The following is a 17,397-nucleotide window of genomic DNA, read 5'->3' as shown; positions in this document are numbered from 1 at the left end:
AGCCCAATCCATCACCCCAAAGAACCTCCGGACACATCAAACCTAGATCGGACGGCTACAGTTCCTCACCCCAAGATCCATCGGCTCACCCCGAACCAATCCCCGCGGCTATATACATCTGCGTCGTCTAAACCCTTCCCTCTCCAGCCGCACCCCGCCTCGCCGTCTCGCTCGCTCCCGCTTCGCCGCGCCGCCGCCGCCGCAAAAATGGTACGGTGGCCTCGCGACATCCCCCCGCCAGCCTTGTAGTCTCGCGCTTCGTTCGGCGTCGGCGGTGTTATCTAATGGTGCGCGCCCTGTGGTTTTGCAGCCGTTCAAGAGGTTCGTGGAGATCGGGCGGGTGGCGCTGGTGAACTACGGCAAGGACTACGGCCGCCTCGTCGTCATTGTCGACGTCGTCGACCAGAACAGGGTGAGTTGAGTCGGATCTCTCGTCTCATTGTCGTCGTTGATTTGCTTGGGCTGAGGTGTCGATACCGGTTTCGGTGTGCGGATCGTGCCGTTGTTTCATGAGCCCTTCTCTCGTCAGCACGGGCTTTATATTGTCGATCGGTAGCCGCTTGAGCGATCGGGTCACGGCATATCTGGCTTGGTTGCATTAGACACGTAGCTTGCCCTGTTTAACTGATCCGCACTGTGTAATTAGCTGTTTTGCTTTGATTTCTGTTGTAGAAGTCTAGTAGCAACATCATTTGTGTCACAGTTGGCACTGTAGACTTTGGATAGGTTTAATTCGAATCTAATTAGGTTCCTAGAGAAAATGGCGGACCAACCTTTAGCCTGTTCAAACTGTGTTCAGTCTGTTAAATGAATTGTTTGTGGAATAGTCTTACTTCACCTGCTCATCTTTGTAGCTATTCCAACCATTCTACTTAATCGCAATATTCTCTGTCTTGTGTTGTATTCAAGCCTTTTGTAGTTAACTTTGCAAGTGAAGTATATTCTTTTACTACCCCCCCCCCCCCCCCCAACTCATGGCCTGAAACTTTAGCATCTTTGTCACTGCACATGCTCGACTTTTGTAAGTGAACAATTTTTTTTCCACATTGATTGATGCATTTCGTGCCAAATAATTAATATTAATATTTTGTATATGATACAACGGTGTTTATTGCAATGTGTTCTGTCATGATGTCATATGTCCTTAAGAAGTGATAGACCAACATGGAGCAAGTTATTATGTTGATATACATGGAATTGTTGAATGTTGATAGACAAATACTAGATTAGTGGATAAATACCTTCCTTCAACTGCAATTTTACACATTCCCTTATTTTCCACTGTTAATGACACACGTCGCCTTCGTATGCCATTGAGACATCAATGCCAAATCAGGAAGTTCCTCTTGATTAGTCACTTCTTTTTAGAAGGAATCAAAACTTCTTGTGCAAGTCCATGGTTTGTTCGGTGATTATTATTAAGATACTCCATCATTGCATTATGTGAAATCTGTGACACCCCGTTTGGATGTCTGAAATGAAGGCTGGAATTTGGTATTGGAATTAGCTGTCTTTAATACCTGGTGTTTGGATGTGCTTGGTATTGGAATTAGGAATCTCCTCCAATACCGAGCTCGGCATTAGCCTTCAGCCGCACCCCCTCACTCGATTCGGAGCTCTTACCCTCCGTATTCATCGGCATTGGCTCTCATCTCGTCTCCCTCTCGCATCACCCCGCTGCCCCGCGCCTTCCACTCCGGCGACCCCTCCCCTTCCACTCCGGCGGCACGGCTCGGCTCGGCCCTCCCCGGCGGTGGGCGGACGCATGGGGCGGGGTGCGGCGGCCCTGCGCGAGACGGCGGGGCGGCCTGCGCGGTGGTGCTGGGGGCAGGCCTCCGCCGTGCCTCCTCGCGGACTCCGGCGCTCCTCCACCCCCTCCATCGAGGGTGGCCGAGCTCCACGCCGCCGCGGCCCGCAGGCGGCCGAGCTCCCTCCACGGCGACGGGGCGAGGCGCGGTGGAGGCCATCGCACGGCGGCGGATCTGCGCGAGCTCGGCCCTCGTCCTCCCTCCTCGCCCCTCCTCATGGAGGCCATGGCACCCGGAGTAGGGCCAGCCTGGTGGCGCGGGCAGCAGCATCTCCGCCCCAGGCTCGAGCTCCCCGGCAGAAGCAGCAGCAACGGGTGGCGCCATCCCTCCCTCTCAACCGCCTCCTTGCCACGCCTCCTCGCCCGGGGGACTGCGCACGGCTCCGCCGTGAGCTCGGCGGCGTCGAGCTCGCCGACCTCGAGCTCCGCCTCACCGAGCTCGCCGACCTCGAGGCGAAGAAGAACAAATACCAATTCTATGCGCTTGTACATCCAAACAGAAAATTGATTTGAGTTCTTTCCTAAGATTCTAAACGCCAATGCAATGACATCCAAACAATAGAATTGGAATCGCATCTCATTTCAATACCACGGCTGATTTGGTATTGAACCCAATTCAATTCCATACCCTCCAATTCAGACATCCAAACGGACCCTGATAGTTTTTGTGTATATTTACTGTTTGAACTTGTTTCTTTTAGAGATATGGTTATTGTTTAAAAAATATATATTTTGTCTGGCATGACATGTTATTGTTTCCTGATAGTCATGTTTGACGTGTTCTGCTCGACCAATCTGACCACAACATATGTAATTGAATTTATTTACTAATAGGTGGTGATGGAAGTTTAAAGTGTCTTTTTCTTTCTGATATTAGGCACTTGTGGATGCCCCCGACATGGTCCGTTGCCAGATGAACTTCAAGCGGCTTTCCCTGACTGACATCAAGATTGACATTAAACGTGTCCCAAAGAAGACTACATTGATTAAGGCAATGGAGGAAGCTGGTGATTAGCTGCTTCTTCCACCATTTTTTCAATTTATATGTTTTCACTATGACCACTGTTTAAATGGACAATATCCTGATTGTAGATGTGAAAAGCAAGTGGGAGAAGAGCTCGTGGGGCAAGAAGCTGATTGTCCAGAAGAGGAGAGCATCACTCAACGACTTTGACAGGTTCAAGGTCATGTTGGCAAAGATCAAGGTTTGTCATGCGTATATTCTTTGAGTTGTTAATTTCTGTACTTTACTGCTTATGAAGTTATCTAATGCTATGATTTTGATCTGCGCAGAGGGGTGGTGCTATCAGACAGGAGCTTGCTAAGCTTAAAAAGGAGGTTGCTGCTGCTTAGATTGCTTTGGTGGTTTAGATTTTGGTCGGCTATGTTTTGATATCTGAAAAAGGAACATGTAATGTGCGAGTTACTTCAACGGTTTATCAGAGCTTGTCAAAATGGTAATTTTAAACAGGGCTTATTTAGAAATTTTGCCCAGATGGCTTTTTCTGATTCTGTGATAGTTCGACAATATGAAGATATCTGGTGCCGTGCCTACTGTTTTATTTTCTGGTGCCGTACCTATTATATATTACAAATGTGATAATATTCTCTATAGTTTTGGTCGAGCATGAGAGAATTTGACTTAAAACAAAGTTAGAATTGCATTTTTTTAGGATGGACGAAGTATACCTAATTTCCATTCGTTTTTATTGGAACAATTACTCTTATTCCCTGACATGCCTAATTAACCATTTCTTATTCTTTTTCACTCATTGTCTCTGCAATATTGAAGTCTAAACAATTGAAGGCCCTAAATGCTCCTCCCGTAGTCCCATATGAATATATGTATGCACGGCTTATCATATCTTGATACTGGTGAAGAGGAGTACATCACATAATAATTGAGGGTATATCTGGACTCCGGTACTGGATCGGAACTAGGGATGCAGATTATATAAATTTTGGGTCATTGGGTCGATCCAAAAATATTGATAAAATGAACTAGAATGACATTTTGCATAAATAATTTAGGAGAAGAAATAAATTAGAGTGGTATCTATTGTAATTAATTAGACGATTCAAAAAATACAATTGGGTACCCACTTGCATCTTTAATCGGAACCGATTAAACCACGTAGCATAGGGAAGCCCAGCTTCAAAGGGATGTCACATACCCAAATGTGATTCCAAAATCTATTATTCTCCCCATTTCCAAGTTGGAAAGCCGCCTCCAATTTCCTCTAAAACTTATCATTAACTTTGTGTAATCCTTTCGAAAACTGAGAGCCTACCCCTTTTACTGTTTATTTGTTTGCAAAAGATCTATTTCTCAGATGCTTTACTTTCAGCGCAGAGCAGCACAAGTAATCCTCCAAAGAATTGCAGATTCTCCACACCCATTTGAAGAGGAGAGCCTCATTCAGCACCTTGGTGTTTATAATTCCTAAACTCCCAAAATCCTTAATTAAACAAACGTTTTCCCGCTTCATCATGTGGTATTTGAATTTATTTCTTGCTCCTCCAAAAAAAATCATAGACCCTATAGTGTCCATTTGAGCACTCGAAGCACTCTTGCACCGTAGAGAACTGCTCCTGATTCAAGGCGAGACGTTCTTGAAGTAGCAAAATGAGCAAAGCGACGGCGTTTGGGAGCAATGACGCGATGGATTTAGCAGCTATGGCCATGAGCTGCAACAAGAAGGCTCGAGATGCCTTGACGTCGTTCAGGTAAGCATGTTTAGGGAGAGGCAGGATCCTCGAGCAGCCGAGCTCCATCTAGAAAATAAAACGGCACTGCTAGCGTCTAGATGTCCCATCATAATTTTTTCGTCGGATAGTCCATCGCAACATTGATAGATAACCATTCTAATATCAGAAATTAACGTTTGCAGCATTAAAAAATATGCGATTCAAGGATGGAAATTTCTCACCGCAACATTAACATCATGTTTCATGCAATGTCCACTGCATAACATAAAAAAATAATAGCAACATCAGTACTTGACTCTTGCAACATGGTTCGGAGCGTCCAATTTTTTCTGCGCATCAGACGTCCTAATCCTAGTATTACCGAAAATTAAAATGTGGGCAGATAGGAAAAATTTAGGTGGGCACTCGGAGCTTATTTTCAGCTTCCTCCAGAAGTACAGTTTCGTCTACCTTTCATGGTTTCGAGCGATTCCTATGTTCCATAAACGACGACAGAGAAAACAGATCCTCTTCAATGCGGTTCCCCTTTGATTTTCATACGTTTTAACTCCAATCCGAACGGAGGTTGGGGGCTCAGGCGTTCAGCCATGTCACTTCGACTCTTCGAGACACAAGAAAATTATCAACCAAGTGGGCAGAAAATTTCTCAAGGAATCACTTCTGAGAACAATGTTCAAAATTCAGAAATGTCCATAGCTGGTTTTTCTCTGCCAGATTTGCATCTGAATGTTACTATCATGCTATTAGATGTCCAACTCATTATTTGTTTCGTTCATTTGAGGAACAAACATGTAACATCGTCCACATATTTTGCCAGCACTACCAGTATGTATGAGTATGACTAATACTATTTGTTGGCCAGAATCCTGTACGACCTTAGAAAACTTTGCGCACATTATGGCTGCAACACATGTTAAAGCAGCCTGCCTGAGGGGGTGTGCCTGAGCTCAAGGCCCAAACGACAGGTACCAGGCGCTGTCGAGACATAACCGTCTTAGGAGTTTAGATCATTCGGTCAACAGACCAACCAAGTAACAGTCATATCTGAGGATCAGTTGATCGAGTCACTTGATGTTGAATCTGCAACCAAGTGTGCCCTATCTTCAGCTGTAAACTTGACCCGTTCTCTACTTAGAACCAATGTTCTAAATAGCCGACTATAGCCACCGCTATATCCTGCTATAGTCTTTAGGAGATAAGAAAACTAGGATATCCATTTCTTAGCTCTAAATGACTAAATCCGCTAATAGCCGGCTATATCCCGCTATAGCCGCTAAATTATGGATTATTTAACCAGCTAAATCATATAATTAATCTTTATTTATTATTAATTTAGTAATAAACTTCATCATTTACAAAACTTAGTATTTCATCAGCAATGTAACGAGGGAAATGAAGTCCAAGACATACTTCAGTCAATGAAATTTTCTTGATTCATATTTATATGCAAAATTACTCACAGATTTATGTATGATATTGAAATAGAAATGCAAAATTGTGAGAAGTTTCTAAAGATTAGAGAGTATGCATGAACCATGGTTACCATGTTTCATGGTGAAATATGAAATACTCTAGAAATTAGATATTTGTATGATTAGATAAGCATGAGGAAAATTCTAAAGTTAAATATTTTGTAAAGCATTGTGTAGAAGATGGACACATGACAAAATCATATGAGCCATAGAGTCCTATAAATGGGTGTGCTCCCCTCCCCCTCTTGCCATACCGTGGCATAAGAGGTCTCAAGTACAAGATGGCATGGTTGCCATGTAGTGTAGTAGTGTCATGGTAGGATAGCGATATAAAGAATGTAAGAGTATTGTGTTGTACTAAGTTATAGTGAATAAAGAGTTGATTTCCTATATAGGGTTGGTCTCCCATATTAGTGCCTAGGTGAAGATGGTAGGGGTGCCGATTTCTCAACACATGGTATTTACAGAACTGCTAAATCGGTTAGCTAGGCTATAACCCACTATAGTCTTTCTTAGCTTCTACAAACACCAACCGCCAAATGCCTTAGCCCGCTATTTTAAACACTGCTTGGAACCATAACCATCTCTGCGCAATATTTATACGCAAATTCCTTGCCTCATCGGCCAGCAGGATCATGAGGATCACCAAATCACGTCCACGAAATAGACTTCCAGCTGACGAAGACAACTAAATGCAAAAGGTTAAAAAAGGAGAATTACTAAAGAATTGTGCAATACTGTGGTTGGTTGCTCCACCTTCCGAAAATATTACCTTCCAGAAAAAAATTATCTTGAATAGCACGCTTAAGAATCCATGCTTATATGCATCAGCTAAGAAATGATCAGCCGCAAATTCTTTTGGAAACCACAATAGTCCACCTATAAAACCTGTTATGGCCACACTGATGCCCAGTATCGAGAGCTGGGGTCTACCCTGGAACAATGTTATCATATAGTTGAGTAAATAATCTTTACAAAAAAATACCATGTTCTTGCACCAAACTGGAACATTTCAATTTCACAAATTACCAGCAGTTCAATCCAAAAGGTGATTAGCAATGCATCAAAAGTAAATTGTTGAATAAAAACAAATATCCGTGCAAGGTAAAAGCAACTTACTGAAGATTTCATTCGGCAGAAGTTACTGGCAACTGTGAGAGCGACAGCAACAAAACCAAGAACTTGCAACCTATCAGAGCCTTCAAAAATGAGTGCAGCACGACAAACACCGATGAAGCCCAAAGTTCCTACAGCTACACAGAGCAAAGTCTGCAGAGACAATTAGTACTGGTTATATTTTACAACAAAGCACAAACTTAAAGAATTGGATACTATCCATTAGACTGATCTAAAGAGGGTCGCATTATTAACTGTGCTTACTTTTTTGTAGTTAATAAGGCACAACCACACTAGCCAAACAATGTTGAAGATGATAGTGACTGGAATCATTATTCGGATGGAGATATTCAGATCCGAGCATAGCCAAGAGCCTGCAGATTCAGATTTTGGGATCTTGATAGCACCCTAGAAAAACCAGCGCCAGAATATTATGACAGCAATGGAGAGCAAGAACCATGAAGGATCCAATTTCAACCAACAGTGTGTGCCTCCAATATCGGGTCTAATCATATTCCCCCCTGATAGTAGCCCATTAATTCTTATGTACGACTTTCACAACCATCTTGAGAAATCCTAAGACGTGGTTACATGTTTGTCTAGTGAGCAGGACATTCCATTCTGAATCCATGATGGGCGGATCCAACTTGGCCCAACAATGTGCATCAAACATTAGCTCTAAACATATTCACCCCATAGGTAGCCCATTAATCATCTTCCAAACAGACATGCTCGGTCTATCAATGCGCTCTACTTTCTTCCAGAACTTGCATGTCTATGGACTCTTAAAACCTTGAGGTTCAAAAAAAAAATGCTGTCTCCAACTATAGCAATAAAATTAGCTGTAAACCTTCACACTGAGAAAAAGAAGTAAAGAAATGAAACAAACAAAAATCTTTTGAAGAGAAGAGTAATAGTGCAAACTTGGCAGCTGATGATAGGGTAAAAAGTGAGAGAAAATATGATAGTAACGAAACGCAAACCTCTATCCAAGAGGACTGTCCAAATTCTCGAAGTACAATGTCCAATAAGTAAAACAATCCTGAAAAAAAAAGACCATAGTCAAATATGAGAACGCATATGTAATCAATTCCAAATTTGGTACAGATATATAGAAAACACATATAAAACTGCCATAGTCATATCTAACACATTTTATAACAAGCATATCTTCAATGATTTGCTCTCATTTTAACGTCACAAACGTGTTCATTTCAATTGAGAACTATGTAATGCAATATTTAATTACTCATAAACTAGGGAGATAAAAAACCAGTAAATTAGCAAAAGAAAAGATCAATTATGGAACAAACTGAAATAAGAGAAAACAGAAAATAAAAAAGGGGACAACAAAGATATATAAAATAAAAGATTTATCTAAACCCACAATATAAAATTCAATAAAACTGTGAATTATAACACTAAATTTCATAATAACAACTTGCGAAAACTATGCTGAAAAAACTGCTCCTTGGAACCGGAAGGAATACCACTATGTTCTAAATTTGAACCTTATGGATAAGTACAAATAGGTTAAACTTCCTAATATCTTGTTGTGTGATGGTTTTTTGCAGAACAGCAAAGGCAATACGTTATGGCATGACTTCATATTTGATAGAAGAAATTCCAATTCTGATAAGGTTGCAGACACAAACCTCAAGCTGCAAAGAGAATTGAGACAAGAAACTGCTGACTTGGTGATACACTGGTATGCACAAAACCTGCATAGGCATATAAATAAATTAGTTAGTACCACAAATAAATTAGTCAGCATAACATGATAGCAGGTTCTAATTTAAGAAATTAATAAAAGGCAGTAGCAAACTAGCAATGTAGTACAATTAGTAGGATAGGATAGCATCAAGCCATCAACATCAAGCTAATTCCTCGATTTCCTCATTCTCCTCCAGACTTTCAACCTCAAGATCACCTAATCCAATTGATACAGCCTGCAACTCAGGCTCATCAATGGAGAGGTCAACAACTTCAAGAAGACCTATACCACTAAGGGAATCAAAAGTATCTCCTCCAACATCCTGTTGGAAATATGCCCTAGAGGCAATCATATTTCCTTGTATTCATGGTTAATAAAGTGTACCTTGAATATTCATGGATGACAACTTGTATTGATTAATGCTTATGTGAAATATTTGTGAAACTCTATACTTGTATGAATATTCTAAAATGTTCCTAGTCGGAGTTCACGTGAGGACACACATGAATATTAGACTAGCACATGTATTAGTTGATTGACTACGTTTCACAAGTCATGGACATGGGGATGTCAAACTAATAATGTGGGCTCATGTGAGATATGAGATTGAACTGACCTAACACGAGATGATGACTTCTCATTACACAATATATTCGCAATGTCCTAAGACCTGAGATCGTCGTATGTACTCAAGATGTGAACCGACTTACTTAGGAGCCATCAAATGCTGCACCGTAACTGGGTAGTTATAAAGATGGTTTTCGGGTCTGTCAAGAAGCATGTTGTGAGACATAGTCGGTCAAGATGAGATTTGCCCCTCTCTACAAGAGAGAGATATCTCTGGGCCCCTCGAGTGATTCGGATCAAGAAATACATGGCCATGCTAGGGTTAAGAGTTAACCAAGGATTCTGAATCATAGGATCGAGAAAGAGTGGTCGGCTTCAAGCAAGACCAAATATCGTGAGGCAAAGGAAACAACATGTATATGATATTGTGGCGGCTCGTCTGATATGATCTTTGTGTGCGCATAGGAGTTGACATGTCTTGCTAGAGGCCACTGTCTACTATTGGGCCGAGTAAGAGTATTCGGCCCATGTCTATTCGCATGTGAGCCCATATGATCACACACTTAAGGGAAAGAAATCTGATAAGGATGAGATCCGAATTAGACTGGACTTAGGTGCACTAATGGGCCTTTTAGGCCCAAAAGGGGGCGCCCAAGGTGGGGCCCAAGGCAGCCCACCTAAGGGGCTATATAAACATAAGGGGGGCACTTAAAAAACCCTAATTGGCGATACAGTACCCGCGCGTGAACAGTACCACGCGGGTGAACAGTATGCGCTACAGTAGCCACCTTGAATAGTGCCGTCCCTCCTGTGCGCCAAACCCTAGGTCGCCTTCGCGGATCTAGCAGTCCGGATCGCGACGCTTCTTCCTGTACGTGTGGATACCTTGGAGGTGCCGCATCTACTGCACAAGGACGAGCCGTTCGAGAGGAGGTTCACGCAACTACACTGCCGGCTTCCATCTGCACTACACCGACGCGCTACAGAAGTTCCGCAACCGCGCGTCTAGTGGTAATCCCGTGATCTATAACTGCAGTAATCCTGGTTTATGTGGAGAAAATTTTTGTTTCTGCTATCCCATATTCCTACACATCCCACATCCTTGTCTCTCATGTCTTGTATGCATCAGTGTAGCTTCAACTCTAGTGTAGCTGGTTCATTTTTCCCATGCACAATAGTTGCATCTCCATAAAGCATTTCCTCCACCAGCTCTAGGCCTCTCTAGAATGGTGACATGATCCCACAGCGGAGCCTTGATATCAGTTGTTTCTCTGGCCCCAGATCCCACACTACCACTAGCAGTACCACTTCCAGCACTACTCAAATTTGGAGATAGCATACTGGACAATGAACATTGGACAAAATCAATAAGGCAGGGCGCACTGGCTCAGATCTAAATTGGATTGGGGAGGGAGAGGAACTCACCCAAGCAGGGGGCACGAGGCAGGGTGCAGTCATGGACTCGCCGTCACAGGGGATCGTTGGCGTTGCAGCCGGCCAGGCGCAGCTCTTCATCACCGTCGCGGGACGTGGGGGCTCGTTGCTGGAGGCCGGGTGCAGCTCTTCGTCGCCGTCGCGGGGGCTCCTTGTCGCCGGCGAGGGCGGAGGCTGGTCGCCGGCGGGCGGCGGATCTGGACACCGCGTGGGTGAGATGGGATCTGGACGCCGCGTGTGGGCGGCGGCTGCGTGAGGCAGACCGCACATGGGAGGTGTCAGGAGTAGGTCAAAAGAGAACGGGATACGCACCTTCCCTGCCGTATCTGTGTTTCTGAGATGGAGATACTAAACGTCCAAGGAAAAAGGAAATGACTACTGTGATTTAGTGGCTTTGAGAGGCAAGATATTGAACCAGGTATAATCAAAGTGAGGTTGGAAAAATATTCCAAAATTTGCACAAGTTGCTTATTGATAAACTATTGGCACAACATCATCAAATCAGATGTGTTTGAAGGAAACGTTAGGCTCATTTGTTGAACAGATAGTGTACAACAGTCAAACACTGTCTAGGAATCAATTTGACAATTCTAAACAAACTATCAATCAGCATGGTTGTGGAGAGAAGATAACCGAATTAACACCTCAATCCCACCAGCCCCGGTAAATCCCGAAATGTTATTCCCGTGAGACCCCGCCGTATCATCGCCACCATTCCCCTTAAGACCCCGCTGTGTCAATCATAGGATCCCACCGTTGTGGAGTGTCGTCACCCAGCCACAACAGCAGAGCCGGTGAATCCCGAAACCCTATCGTCCGATGAACCGTGAAACCCTAGCGCCCGTAGGATCTTGCCGGTGACATCACCCACAACAGCAGATGGTGAACCCCGAAACCCTATCGCTCGTAGGAATATGCCACCGGTGTTGCCACCAGCCCACCACCCCCATCCGCACGCACATAGATTCAAAAGCAACGTACCTACCGAAACAGCCGCCGAGGAGACCGAGAGGCGGCGGCGGGAGATGGTGCCCGAGACGCGGCAGAGGTGGGGATGACGAAGGCAAGCGGAGAGCGCGCCGGGGACGGGGCGGTAGACCCGTCGAGGAGCCTCACCGGGTACTATTTAAAAAAATGTTACGAGTACTATTTAAAAATATTTAATAAAATTTAATTATAAAATTTTTCACACTTACGAGTGCTAATTCGTTGAGACGAATAGAGTGAGTCTAGTTAACTTTTAATTCAATACAGTGATGCTACATTAAACATCTACTAATTATGAATTAATTATCTCATTAGATTATTCTCGCGAATTAGTTAAGAAATTATGCAATTAGTTTATAATTAGATTTTATTTAGTACATCTAAATAAAAAGATTCTTTTTTAATGTGACATGACTAAAGTTTAATCCTCTACAAACAACAACCTTGCATGCTGGCCAGCTTGCATGTTACGGACGCGCAAAGCTTCTTTCTTCCCATCAAAAATACTCGGCTTGTTTGTCAGGTCAGGTCTGCGGCTCCTCCAAAAATTGCTTCAGCTCCGGCACCGGCTTCGGCTTCAGATCGTCTGATGGAGTGGCTTCTCTGATGAAACTTAAGCCATTTTAGAAAATGTTAACCAAAATAGCTCCTAGTTGTTTAATATACACAGAAAGGATCAAATGACCATACCACCTTTACTTTTTTTTCCCCTCAGTTCTTCCATTTCTCTCATTCTTATTTGTTCTTCACTTATTCTCACTCCTTATTCGTTCTTCCTCCCTGCGTGGCTGCGCCCACCACCGTTTCTCCAAGACACTGGCTGCCGCCGCCTCATGATGGTCGCACCAGGGGCGCTATCCGCTCCTGCAGGACGCGGATAGCGGAGCGCTCGCTGCAATGGGTACACTAAAGCCCACTGTAAAAGTAGCGGAGACTCCCCGTTTATGCCATATTCAGCAGGATAGCGAGCCTCCTCTATGGCGCATGCTGGCCCACCTCGCTTCTGCTGCCGTTGCTTCTGCACGCCCGACACCTTTTCGCCGCCGCCACGAAGCATCGCCGGCCTCTTCCCAAGCGCAGAGCGGACGCCACGAAGCTTCGCCGGCCCCTTCCGCCTGCAGCGAGCTCGCCCCTGCTCCTCCACCCGGCTGGCCGTGGGGGAGCTCCAGTAGCAGCAACTCGCGGCGGCCACCGCCCGCCGTTGCTCCCGCATGCCGGCGCCATGGCCCTGTGACACCTAGGTGTTTAAAATGCATAATTAAGCAGAGTCAATTAAATTACAACATAATAGTGAGGGAAAGTAACTAAAGAAGGCACCACATATGAATTTAAACTTAAATTCACAATTTACATAATTTATGTAACAGAATAAAAAAAATCAAATCATCAAACTTAAATCACTTTCCAAACAAGTCACAAAAATAAAGATGTCTGAAAACTAGTACCTTTAGAAACATGTGCGCAATTGGAATTCAGCCAAATTCCATTTAAAACACCATTAAATTTGAGGCCCTTTTATGCAAAGTGGGACATTTAAAATAGTTTGCAAACCTTTGATCAAATGAAAACGTACCTGAAATAACAGTTGTATAGATCTAAAAAACTGAACAAAAATGGTATTAAAAAAATTTTCATTTGAGGCTAGGAAGAAGCAGAAAATTTTAGTTTACAGAACAGCCCTAGAATTTTTAGAAATCACAAAAAGGCCCCCAGGAGCTTTGTTTCTCTCTCCCCTCTCTCCCGGCGCCCTATGCCGGCGCTCCGCCGGGGGAACGGCCCAGGGCGGCAACTGGCCAGCCAAGTGCCCCAGCGCGCCTCTGGTTTCCCCGAAACCAGTCCCTCCTGGCTCCTTGTGCGGGTGGCACGCGTCCCCGACGCTCGTGCGGCCGCCCCACCGTCGTCGAAACCCCAGGCCGAATGGCACTCCCCTAGGAGCTCCAAACCTTCGCCACTAAGCGTTCTACACTATAAATAGAATCCCAGGCCGGTCTCGCGCGCGAATCGCCGTTTTTCCTCCGCCGTACGCCATTGCTCCAGCGAGATCGAGCTTGCCGTGGAGCGGCCACCCCAGACCCACATTGCCCAATCCAACCACACTTGGACCTCCCTTGCTGCTCGGTGGTGCTCAGGAGCCCAAAATCCAGCACCCAGGACCGCCGGAGCTACCTCGCCGGTGATGACCGACCCCGACTGCCGCACTTCGCCGCCGCCGAGCCCTTTCCGACTACCCCGACCTCGACCCCGAGCACCAGAAGATGCACATGGATCCCCTCTACCGATTCCCCCACCTAGCCCCCGTCGCCGAGGCCCATCCTTGCCAGAACATCGCCGGCGAGTGAGGCTCTGCTCGAATTTCGGTGGCTAGGGACCTGTTCATAAATAAAAATCTTGATTCCAGGGTTTAAATTGCAAATGTTACATGAACTTCCTATATTCAAATCAGTGAATTTTGAAAATGTGTAATAAATCATAGATATATGGTAAAAATGCAAATCCAAATGATTTAGAATCCTTGAAATGAGATCTACAAGTTTGACCACAGACCCATGGACAAATTCTGAATATTTTTACCTCTAGGTTAAAAACAAGAATAAATAGGATTTAAATGTTCCGGTAGTTCTACTCAGTTACTTTGGATAATTCTTGGCCAGATGTAACTTCATGTTATTATAAGCTCTGTGTAAAATTTTGGAACCCATTGGACCCTGTTAACTAGGAGACAACCCACAAGTTGTTAGATCTTGTAGTAAGCTTCATTTTATTATTTCTGGATGATTGATTATAGATCTGTGTAAGAAAGTTTTCCCTGAACTGAGTATACTAAATTCCTACAAATGTGCAAGTTTGAACATTTTTGACAGTGGTTAACTATACATGTGATTTAATCCTTGTTAAATGTCACTTTAATAGAATAAATAGTTCCTGTTGCTAAAAACATATAAGATTTATACCAATGCTTACTTTTGGATATATGATCCTGATTGCAAAGTTTGAGATTCAGATGATGAGTAGAATGATAGATAATAGTTGCTCAAGTAATTACCAAGATGAACTTGTCATTTTTACTCTGGATAATATGTTGCATATCTACATGTGAAAATTTAGATAAAGCCTTCTAAATGTATCTGAATGTTGCACAAAAATGTTGGTAGCCATTACTTGAGAGTACTTACCTCGAATATTTATGCATGTGTTTAAATATAGAAATACCATGCTAAAGCTATTGTTAGAAATAATTGCTGAAATTTTTACTGAAGGTTGTTTCTGCTTAGATTAGGCTTTGGTAAAATTTTCAGACACAGAATCGTTTTGTAGCTTTCTGTAGAAATCAATCGTGCTTTATATATGCTCATTTTGTCAAAATTATTGTTCCTGATATATGCCTGATTAAAATCTAGAAAAAAATACCGCATGTAGAATATCATGTGCAGAGTTTACTTTCAAAATTTGAGCCCCAGAACCTTTACAGTTTGTTCTGTAGAAATGCATCTTGATATTGATAGGTTCTGTTTAAAGTATTTTTCATGCTCACATGTTTGACTGTTTTCAGCTGAAATTTTTACTATAGGCTTTTAATTAGATTTGCTATGGTGAGTAAAATTCATGGTACCAATGGAGGTTCTTAGTTTGCATAATGTAATTATCAAACATGTCCAGGCTTATTGCCTAGAAAATAAAAACCCCCGCCCAGTTTATTTTACGAAGTAAAGTAAATATAATAACTACTCTATAAATGACTGTCCAGTAGTATAAATTAAACAAACTCATCATTAAATTAACATATTTGTTGGACTGCAACTTTATCATGAAGGAAATAAATGCATTTATATCATGTTATAACTACGAGCATCTTGCATTCATATAGAGTTTGTCAACCTGTCCAACGGCGTTTATGAGTTAGTTTGTAACATCCCGGAAATTCACCCGAATAAATTACTCGCTAAAAATGAAATTCAAAATCTTGGTTCGTCGCTGAGCTCAAATCGTTTTTGTTCGAACCCCAAATTCCCCGAAACCCTTCCCGGCGATTCACCGTCCTGACACCAGAACTCAATCTCCGTTCCAACACCATTGAATCTCTGTCCCGACACCCGAATTCAATCACCGCCCCCTCGCTGTTCTTTCTCATTCCACGCGCGTCGCTTCCCGCCGAAGCCGCGGCACGCGCTCGCGACCGCCGCCGCGAATCCCACCAGTGCCCCTCTCTTTTTTCCCTCTCTCCTTTCTCCCGCACGCTGCAGAGCAGCTCGCCGCCGCGCCGGTCCTCCCCACGCGCTACACGCACACGCGCCCCTGCTCCCGGCCGCCCCCCTGAGCTCCGCGTGCCGGGACGCTCGCCGCACCGCTCGCCGATGCCACCCCGTCACCTATGCCGCCTTGGCGCCCGAGCTCGTGTGAGCAGAGCCGCGCACAGCGCCCGTCTTCGCCGTCGGCCGCCGCCCTGTTCCCGTCCACGCGCACACACTGCTCCCACGTGCACCACGTGCCGTGCCGCTCGCCGCTCCGCCCGCCATCAAGCACAGCGTCGCCTGCCCGAGCCGTCCCGTCGACCCTATGCCGCCTCGCCTATAAGTAGGCCCTCCGCCTCGCCTCCGAGCTCCACAACCACCTCCTCGCCTATAAGTAGGCCCTCCGCCTCGCCTCCGACCTCCACAACCACCTCCACCACCGCGCAGCCCCTCCCCCAAGCTCCCAGCGCCGCCGCCACACACAGCTCCGCCCGCCTCCGCCGGCCATCGCAGAGCCACCTCCCCGCACCGTCCCAGCTCAAGGTAGGGAGGGGAATCGAGCCACCTCGACCCCCAGCACCTCACCCACCGCTGCTAGCCCTCCTCCCTAGCCCGCAGTGCCGCCACCACAGCGCCGCCGCTCGCCGCCCGCCGGCCCTCGTGGCCAGGCTGCTTCGATCCGCCTCCGCCCGAGCTGTGGCCAGGAATCGAGCCTCCTGACCTCCCTCTCCCTTTTCGCCCTCCCCACGGCCGCCGCCGAAACCCCGGGGCCGCCGGCCAGGGCCGCCGGCGCCGCCCTCTCCCCCTCCCCTATTTTGGTCGCGGGAGAGGGGAAGATGAAGGGCAAATATGACCAAAACCCCCTGCCCTTCCCTCTAATTCTTAAAGAACCCCCCTTATATGTTACTTTTGAATAAGGGCCCTTCTACTTTTACTTATTTAGGGAATTAGACCTCCACCGTATAAACTTAATTTTAAATAGACCCCTACACCTTTCTAGTATGCCCCAGATATTTCTAGAAATTACAATCTAGTCCTTCCACCCTCAAAACTATTTACAAAGAGTCCCTTAAACCCCCGTTTTGCCCTAACCACTCCTTTAATCTATCATTTCATGCGCCAAACATTCTCCGAATCTCCTGAAAGTCGACCACGCCATCTCTGACATAATTACGGCCGTGCCAATAGAAAACCGCCCAAAACAATATTACTCCTATCTCTATAATCTTAATTGTTCCCGATTTGAGCTCATCGATAAAATCTTTATTACTTTTTCTTGATTGTGTGCTTGTTTGTGTGCGTCGTAGATCACGGTGTGAACAAAGGAGAACCTGTCGATGAGCAGTACCGCGAGCAAGTGTG

General features: G+C 44.9%; 1 protein-coding gene across 1 annotated transcript; it reads left to right on the top strand.

Annotated features, from left to right (window-relative positions):
* The first annotated feature begins 36 nt into the window (after positions 1–36).
* LOC120683148 (60S ribosomal protein L14-1-like) lies at positions 37–3,369 on the top strand. The gene is made up of 5 exons (XM_039965177.1): positions 37–210; positions 311–412; positions 2,685–2,814; positions 2,900–3,012; positions 3,101–3,369. Exons 1-5 carry the CDS (start codon positions 208–210, stop codon positions 3,158–3,160), a joined length of 408 nt encoding a protein of 135 aa, XP_039821111.1. The 5' UTR covers positions 37–207; the 3' UTR covers positions 3,161–3,369.
* Positions 3,370–17,397: the final 14,028 nt, after the last annotated feature.

The sequence above is a fragment of the Panicum virgatum genome, chromosome 7N (assembly GCF_016808335.1).
Source record: "Panicum virgatum strain AP13 chromosome 7N, P.virgatum_v5, whole genome shotgun sequence".
In the NCBI taxonomy this organism is placed as follows: Eukaryota; Viridiplantae; Streptophyta; class Magnoliopsida; order Poales; family Poaceae; genus Panicum; species Panicum virgatum.
Note: the sequence above shows the minus strand (reverse complement) of the source record. Positions and strands in the feature narration are given on the sequence as shown.